The 9210-nt window shown below is 42.1% G+C and overlaps 1 protein-coding gene across 1 annotated transcript in view; it reads right to left on the reverse strand.

Moving 5' to 3' along the window:
* LOC135107970 (SH3 and multiple ankyrin repeat domains protein 1-like) overlaps nucleotides 1–9210 on the reverse strand; it is a 51141-nt gene that overhangs the window by 7596 nt on the left and 34335 nt on the right. The window contains exon 2 of the mRNA XM_064018466.1: nucleotides 3734–3770. Coding sequence (XP_063874536.1) covers nucleotides 3734–3770 — 37 coding nt within the window. The remainder of the gene's footprint in view (nucleotides 1–3733; nucleotides 3771–9210) is intronic.

The raw sequence follows: 9210 nt of genomic DNA on the forward strand, positions 1-9210 counted from the left end.
CCTGTCAATAAACACCTTCCTACTGCTTATATATCTGTTTACCTGTCATTAAGTCTGGTTTAGGACACACGAAAGAAAAATACACTCAATATACCACTCTGTAAAAAGTTAATTCAAGGAGACTGCAAGATGTTGGTCAGTTTATTTACACACGTGTCTAGATCGTTGTTTGATACTTTTAAGGCCACGGGAACAAGGAGAAAAGAGGAGATATTCATATGCATCAAGATCCTTTTCAGACGGTACGTGGATGGCCTGGGATGACCTGATCTAACCTGCGGCTCAAACAGTCATATTACTTTTTTTTTTCCTTCGTCAGCTATAAGAGGAAGAAAGGGACGAGTTATATAAGTCCCGATGCCCCACAGTGAAATTAACTCATCTGTCAAGCCAAATTTTGCCGGAATCCATTAAAGTTTTGAAATGGTCTGGCGTTTTTTTTTTTTTTATTTTATTTTTTCTTTTTTTTTTCTTTCCGTCTTGTTCAATGTGGTGCGAGAGATTAGAGTGGCGGTGGTGGTGGTGGTGGTGGTGGTGGTGGTGGTGATGGTGGGTGATTTTTTTTCCTTCTTTCCTTTTTTTTTTTGTTTCTATTCCCATCTCAGCATTATCCAATATTCTCTTCCATCCATCTTTGTCTTCCTCTATTCCACACTTCGCCTTTATCATTAGTCCCTCTATTTTTTTTTTTTTTGTTTTTCTCTCCTCCTCCTCCTCCTCCACTCCGCTTCACTCCACACTGCCATACTTCATCAATAATCCCCAAGTAATTCTTTCCTCTTTCTCCACTCTTCCCCTTCCATTTCTTTATTATACCTCTCTCTATCTTCTATTCTTCTTTCCTCCTCTTCCATTTTTTCCTCTTCACTCCACGCTTTTTCCACTTGATAATTACTCTCTCTATTCCTTTCTCCTATATCTCCACACCGCATTCACTCCACCCTTCCACTTTAAACCTATTCCTCTTCTCCTCCTCCTCTCCACTCTACTCCACACTCCCACTTCATCACTCCCCCTAAACTTCTCCCCTCCTCCTCCTCCACTCCTCCTCTTCCAGCTCCTCACGCCGTCACCATTTCCTGCAGGGATTTCCACTCTTTACATTCCCATTACCCGATTATCCCGGCTCTCCCTCGGCCCCTTCACCCATTCCCCGTGTTACCGCAGCTGGAGTCTAACATGCAGGTTTATTTTCACCCTCCAGCTCATTAACGTGGAATGCAAGCCCTGATACGTGGCTAACTGGCCGCTGAAGTATCTGGGGTAGTCTTTATTTATCTATCGTATATCTTTTCTATTTATTCTTGTATCTATTTTATTTTATTTGTGTATGCGTTGTTGTTATTTTTTTATGTACGAGTATGAGAGCATAAGGAAATAAGGGGAGCTGCAAAAGGCCACTAGGTCTACACGTGGTAGTCTCTGTATATTACATGCTTACCTATTTTTACCTATCGTCTCCATTCACGGTTTAGTTTTCCTGTGTTTTTTTTATTTTATTTTTTTATTGTAGTTTGTTTAGATTAAGTTGCCCGTTTTTGTATAGAGTTTCAAGGCAGTTATCATCATTTAAGATATTTCGTAGTGTATTTCAAGGAAGTTGTCATGGAGTATCTATTGATCTTGAACAGTTAGGTCAAGTAAAGTGATGCAGAGACAAAAAATGGGATGAAAATTACTTGTGTTGCAGGAATTACATATCAAAACCTAAGTAATTATTGTAACAACTTATATTTTTGATGTACACCTGCCGTAACCTTAGAATAACAACTCAACTTACATAAGAATAATTTGAGAGAACACTGAGAATACCTGCTACGACTGATACACACACACACACACACACACACACACAGCAAGATCCACTCATGCACGTACACGCACGCAGACGCCCACACCCGGACTCAAGTTCCTCCTCCCACGCACCAAGCCTCGTGTTACCGGAGCTGACTGAATGAAATCCCAGCACCGCCCGAGACTTGATGTTATTACTGCAGAGTTTTGTCTTTTTTTTTTTCTATTATTTTTCTTTTCTTTGAAGTTTAGTATTTTGAACATGAATTATACTGCAATACGAGGTGCTGGCTGTGCTGCTGCTGCTGTTGTTGTTGTTGTTGTTGTTGTTGTTGTTGTTGTTGTTGTTGTTGGTGGTGGTGGTGATGGTAGTGGTGTTTTTGTTGCTGTTGCCATCAGTGTCATTATTATTATTTTATTTGTCTGTTGGTCTGTATTTCCCATCACCGCATATCTCTCTCTCTCTCTCTCTCTCTCTCTCTCTCTCTCTCTCTCTCTCTCTCTCTGCAATGAACTGAGGACAAAAATTGAGGCCAAACAAGGAAAAGAGAAAAATATTGAGAGAGAGAGAGAGAGAGAGAGAGAGAGAGAGAGAGAGAGAGAGAGAGAGAGAGAGAGAGAGAGAGAGAGAGAGAGAGAGAGGGGGGGGGGGGGGGCGCCAAACCTAAGAAAAGTTGTCAGAGTAATGTTGAATAAAAGCTTGAGAAGTTCATTGAGAAAACTTGGCGACTTCATTGATACGTCGAGTTTGAAAAGAAGTTGAGAGAGAGAGAGAGAGAGAGAGAGAGAGAGAGAGAGAGAGAGAGAGAGAGAGAGAGAGAGAGAGAGAGAGAGAGAGAGAGAGAGAGAGAGTAAGGAAAAGAAAGTAAAAAAACCTAAGAAGGAAGGAAAGAAAGAAGAAAATGGAAATAAAAAAAATAAATAAATAAATAAATAAATAAATATGAAGAAAGGAAAGGAAGCAAAAGTCTAATAAATAAACAAATAAACAGGGATAAATAACATGAATACATAAACAAATAAACAGGTAAATAAATAGACCAAAAAAACAAATAAGAAAACAATTATATACCCTCATCTATTACCAAACCAAATAAGGACAATAAAACAAAACTAAAAAATAAATAATTAAATAAAAAGCATCAGAAATATCAGCAGACAAGCAACATTTCAACACGTGGTGGTCAGTGACTCGCATCAACAAAGGCGATCCCTGCCCTTCACAGCGCCACGTCCCCCTCCCCTTCAGGAGACTGCCGGGCTGGGCTGCGCGGGGCAAAGTTCACCCCACGCTACAAAATGCCACGCAGGATGAACACAAATGCCGGCCGTGTCATGCGAAAGGTTACCTCTCTCTCTCTGCATGTCCCAAGCCTCGATGACTATAATTACACGCACGCCAATGATCAAAAAGGAAAGTAATTAAAGAACGTAAGACCATAAGAGCATAAGGGAAGCTACAAGAAACCAGCAGGCCTACACGTGGCATATGATATACCTACCTATATCCACCTATCATTCCTACCCATAAATATGTCTACTCGTTTAAAGCTCCTTGCTGACAGCACGAACAGGTGAGCACTGAGTCTATTCCTGTCATGTACCACTCCACGCACTGCCTTCACAACATGAGATAAACTGATACATGGGGACTTGTGTACTTGCTTGATTAAAGAAAATTATATGGTTATTTGTGTTTCCTCAAATAATAAAGCTGTCTATTGGCAAAAAATTTTTTTTAACTCATATAGCTTGCATAAAGAAAAAAAAACATTACTGGTATAGGTATAGAAATATTTCATTAAGAGATCTAATTATACTAGTTACTGAGTGTTAGAAATACAGTCAGTTCCATATAAAACTAACTGCTTTAAATAATTCCCTCACAACACCATGTAATATACAAAGAGTAACAGAAAGAAAAAAGCGTTCTACTTACAACACCAGCACTTCCATTCTTCCCGCGTTGTCCCTTCCTGCAAAACAGAAGAAAACGAGTTAAGGAAAACGAAATTTTTAAAGGAAACTAAACTAAAAACCCTCAGTGCATATGTTGCTGTACTGTGACTTTCAAGGCCGTCTTTTCGCTGTTCCACCGGCCCTTCACTGGAGCCACCCTTGCTGATAGGAGTAATGTAACATGCCCCCTCCATCCGCTCCTTGGCCTAGTTGGAGATAAGACCAAGGGAGAGATAAGATGATAAGAAACACGCCACTGAGACCAAAGGTGATGATTCATAACTGATAACTGTGTGTGTGTGTGTGTGTGTGTGTGCTGATTGGTTCATTTTCCGTGGCTTCTTCTCATTGGCTGATTACGACCAGAGAGAGAGAGGGAGAGAGGGAGAGAGATTAATGCAGAGATAGTGCTTTTCCTACTATTTTTCACTCCTTCCCCCCTTTTCTCTCTCTCTCTCTCTCTCTCTCTCTCTCTCTCTCTCTCTCTCTCTCTCTCTCTCTCTCTCTCTCTCTCTCTCTCTCTCTCTCTCTCTCTCTCTCTCTCTCTCTCTCAAGACATACTACCAATGATAAGAACTCAGACCACAAAACCGGAGGAGAGCGAAGATAACATTGTGATAACGAGAGAGAGAGAGAGAGAGAGAGAGAGAGAGAGAGAGAGAGAGAGAGAGAGAGAGAGAGAGAGAGAGAGAGAGAGAGAGAGAGAGAGAGAGAGAGAGAGAGATAGCGACGTCACAGTGATAACAGGAAATGAGCCAAGTGATAAGGTAGTAGTAGTAGTAGTAGTAGTAGTAGTAGTAGTAGTAGTAGTAGTAGTAGTAGTAGTAGTATAATTACCTAACTATACACACAGGAGATACCGGGAAAGAAACAAATAACGCAAGAAGAAGAAGAAGAAGAAGAAGACGAAGAAGAAGAAGAAGAAGAAGAAAAAGAAGAAGAAGAAGAAGAAGAAGAAGAAGAAGAAGAAGAAGAAGAAGAAGAAAGGGAAAAAAATTAACTAGATGAGAGGGATTCTCAGTCCTTGACCTTTATGTCCTCACCTTTTTCTTTCCTTTTTTCCACCTCCACCTTCTACAACATGCACGGAAGATAGAGACATAATAATATAAACAACAACTCTCTCTCTCTCTCTCTCTCTCTCTCTCTCTCTCTCTCTCTCTCTCTCTCTCTCTCTCTCTCTCTCTCTCTCTCTCCAGGCGGCAGGATAGAAAAATAAGATAACTCATTGAGATAACACCGATAACACGGCTCTTTCTCGACTCCTTCATGTAAACAGGTAAGGCAAGAGAGAGAGAGAGAGAGAGAGAGAGAGAGAGAGAGAGAGAGAGAGAGAGAGAGAGAGAGAGAGAGAGAGAGAGAGAGAGAGAGAGAGAGAGAGAGAGAGGGGAGGGGGAATTGGCCACGTGAGAGAGAGGGAGAGAGGAAGTGGAAGAATGGGATGAAAAATACATGCACGTAGGAATGATAAGATATGATAGAGTGCGGGCGATAAAGTGACATGTTTCCTTCCATAAGTAAATGAGATGAAATGGTTTTGATATTTTTGTGAAGTGAAAATGAATGATAGAAAGTTTTGTGAGCTGAGTTTTTTCTTTTTTTTTTTTTTCTTTCTTCTTTTCATTCTTCCATGTTTTGTTCTGCTTTGTCGTTTGTATTGGACAGAGTACTCCGTTTAGAAAGTTAAAGAAAGAAAGTGTTTGGTTTTGGTCTCTCTCTCTCTCTCTCTCTCTCTCTCTCTCTCTCTCTCTCTCTCTCTCTCTCTCTCTCTCTCTCTCTCTCTCTCTCTCTCTCTCTCAATGACGTTCTTTGCCTTTTAATACGTAGCTTTAAACGTACGTTAACTCCACTATTTCCTCCTCCTCCTCCTCCTCCTCCTCCTCCTCCTCCTCCTCCTCCTCCTCCTCCTCCTCCTCCTCCTCCTCCTCCTCCTTCTCCTCCTCCTCTTCCTCCTCCTCCTGCCGAGTTAATAAAGGCTATCTAAGGTTGTAAATAAAGACTCAATGAAAATTCTCCTCGTTGTATTATTTTGCTGCATGAATTTTTTTTTCAAATAATTGCTCTAACGTGAAGGAACCCGCATTGATTTCAGGTAGTAGTAGTAGTAGTAGTAGTAGTAGTAGTAGTAGTAGTAGTAGTAGTAGTAGTAGTAGTAGTAGTAGTCCAAAACAAGAGCATTGATAGCTGAGTTGAAGGCATTAGTAGTAATAGTAATAGTGCTGTAGTAATAATATTAGCAGCAATATCAGTAGTATTAGTAGTATTAATAGTAGTAGTAGTAGTAGTAGTAGTAGTAGTAGTAGTAGTAGTAGTAGTAGTAGTAGTAGTAGTAGTAGTAGTAGTAGTAGTAGCAGCAGCAGCAGTAGTAGCAGCAGCAGCAGCAGCAGCAGCAGCAGCAGCAGCAGCAGCAGCAGCAGCAGCAGCAGCAGCAGTAGTAGTAGTAGTAGTAGTAGTAGTAGTAGTAGTAGTAGTAGTAGTAGTAGCAGTAGCAGTAGTAGTAGCAGTAGCAGTAGCAGTAGCAGTAGTAGAAGTAGTAGTAGTATCAAGACAAGAACGAGGTGAGGTAGAGACAGTGTAGTAGTACATAAGAACATAAGAAATAAGGGAAGCTGCAAGAAGCCATCAGACTTACACGTGGCAGTCCCTGTATGAAATATAGCTACCTATTTCCACCTATCATCCCCATCCATAAATCTGTCTAATCTTCTCTTAAAGCTCCCTAATGACTCAGCACTAACAGGTTGACCACTGAGTCCGTTCCATTCATCTTCCACTCTATTTGAGAACTAATTCCTTCCTATATCTTTTTTAAACCTAAATTTTTAAAGCTTGAACACGTTATTTCTTGTTATATCCTGGTTACTGATCCTAAGAGTTTTGCTTACGTCACCCTTGTTATAACCCTTATACCACTTAAAGACTTAGCAGCAGCAGCAGCAACAGCAGCAGCAGCAGCAGTAGTAGTAGTAGTAGTAGTAGTAGTAGAAGTAGTGGCGGTGGTGGTGGTGGTGGCGTTAGTACTAATGGTGGCGGTGGCGGTGGTGGTGGTGGTGGTGGCGGTGTCAGAGGGAGCGAAGCACCGTCAGCCACTCCGTCAGCTCAGCTTTAAGACAACGACACACCACCAGTTCCTCCCTCCTTCCTTCCTTCCCTCCCTCTCCCTTCGATCTCGTGCCAGGAGGGATGGAGAGAAAGGAGAAGGAGGGGAGAGGGAGGGTTGGTGAAGGGATGGCAGGAGGGATGGAGGGAGGAAGTGGAAAGAACCTCTCTCTCTCTCTCTCTCTCTCTCTCTCTCTCTCTCTCTCTCTCTCTCTCTCTCTCTCTCTCTCTCTCTCTCTCTCTCTACTAACTACTTGTTGAACAGACGTGAAAAGAAACTGAACGACAAGTGGATTGAGAGAGAGAGAGAGAGAGAGAGAGAGAGAGAGAGAGAGAGAGAGAGAGAGAGAGAGAGAGAGAGAGAGAGAGAGGGCAAACGTGGTACAATTCCGTGTGTGTGTGTGTGTGTGTGTGTGTGTGTGTGTGTGTGTGTGTGTGTGTGTGTGTGTGTGTGTGTGTGTGTGTGTGTGTGTGTGTGTGTGTGTGTGTGTGTGTGTGTGTGTGTGTGTGTGTGTGTGTGCGTGTATGCTACCCCCTCCTTCTCCCTCTTTTCAGCCGCCGAGCGTGCGCCGTGCTGCGAGTGTGTGTGTGTGTGTGTGTGTGTGTGTGTGTGTGTGTGTGTGTGTGTGTGTGTGTGTGTGTGTGTGTGTGTGTGTGTGTGTGTGTGTGTGTGTGCGTGTGGGTGTATGTGTGTGCGTGCGTGTGTTGTGTGCGTGCGTGTGTGCGTGTCGCCTGAGGGGGCCTTGTTATGCCGGCCACGTCACGATGGGAGGAGTAGGAGGAGGAGGAGGAGGAGGAGGAGGAGGAGGAGGAGGAGGAGGAGGAGGAGGAGGAGGAGGAGGAGGAAACTGGAGAGAGAGGCGGGGCATGATAGGGAGAGAGGAGAAAGCAAATGCGCAGAGAGAGAGAGAGAGAGAGAGAGAGAGAGAGAGAGAGAGAGAGAGAGAGAGAGAGAGAGAGAGAGAGAGAGAGAGAGAGAGAGTAAGGGGGAGGTCCTATACTCCTGTTTCTCGACAATACCCAACGTAGCAACTCTCTCTCTCTCTCTCTCTCTCTCTCTCTCTCTCTCTCTCTCTCTCTCTCTCTCTCTCTCTCTCTCTCTCTCTCTCTCTCTCTCTCAACTATCGTACGAAACGTAGCAACCTCGTTTCCCCCATAACCTCCTCCTCCTCCTCCTCCTCCTCCTCCTCCTCCTCCTCCTCCTACTCCTCGTCTTTCGACCTCGCCTCAACTCCTGCAGCTTCCACCACCACCAGCACCACCACCACCACAACCACCACCACCACCACCACCGCCGCCGCCGCCACCACCACTCCCTTCTTCAGTCATGTATCGAGACGCTTCACTTCACTCAGTCTTTATAAGGACAAGCATAAAGGAGTTACTGATAGGAAGTATTCATTACATAGAGATAATGTCACATGGCCATATCTGTGATGACTGATGAATGACTGTAAAGTTAATAGAGGTAAAGATTATATAGATGAGTAAAATAGATAAATTATTACATGAAAATAAGCATGTTTACGAAATAAAGAAATACGAAAAAAAACACTAAATAAACGCGCAATAAATATAAATACCAAAGAAATATAACGGCAAATAAACAGAAGGAAGGAATAGGGAGTAATAATATAAAAGAAAAATGTGAAAGCCATGAAGACTAAGAAAATCATAAACAAATAACTGACGGATAAATGATGAGACAGAATTAGCAAAAAATCTTCACGCTAATTGGCAGAAGCGAAAGGTGAGAGCCAGGTAGACAGAATAAGCGAAAGAGATCAACTAATGAGCCAAGGAATTAGGACAAGAGCGAATTAATGAGCAAAATATGATATAACCAAGCTTCTCTCTCTCTCTCTCTCTCTCTCTCTCTCTCTCTCTCTCTCTCTCTCTCTCTCTCTCTCTCTCTCTCTCTCTCACACACACACACACACACACACACACACAACTGTCATTCATGCATTTTCAAATCAAGTGTTGGAGTGAAAAACTTAACATTCTTCATGGCGATGATGATGATGATGATGATGATGATGATGATGATGATGATGACAAAAAATTTACTCTTTTAATCTACACGTATATTTATATCTCCAACTTTACGTCTACCTTTCTATTTATTTATCTGTCTATATATTTATCTATCTATTTACAGATCTATCCATCTCCCTATCTTTCTATCAACGCATTTATTTATTCATAAGTATATCTGCCTATCTATCTATCTGTTTATCTATCTAACTATCTATCTGTCTATCAGTCTATCTATCCATCCATCTAGTAGTCAGTCTATCCATCTATCAATCAGTTAAAAAATCTGGTTATGTATGTATGCATGTATGTATGTGTGTC

This window comes from Scylla paramamosain, chromosome 16, assembly GCF_035594125.1.
Source record: "Scylla paramamosain isolate STU-SP2022 chromosome 16, ASM3559412v1, whole genome shotgun sequence".
Classification (NCBI taxonomy): Eukaryota; Metazoa; Arthropoda; class Malacostraca; order Decapoda; family Portunidae; genus Scylla; species Scylla paramamosain.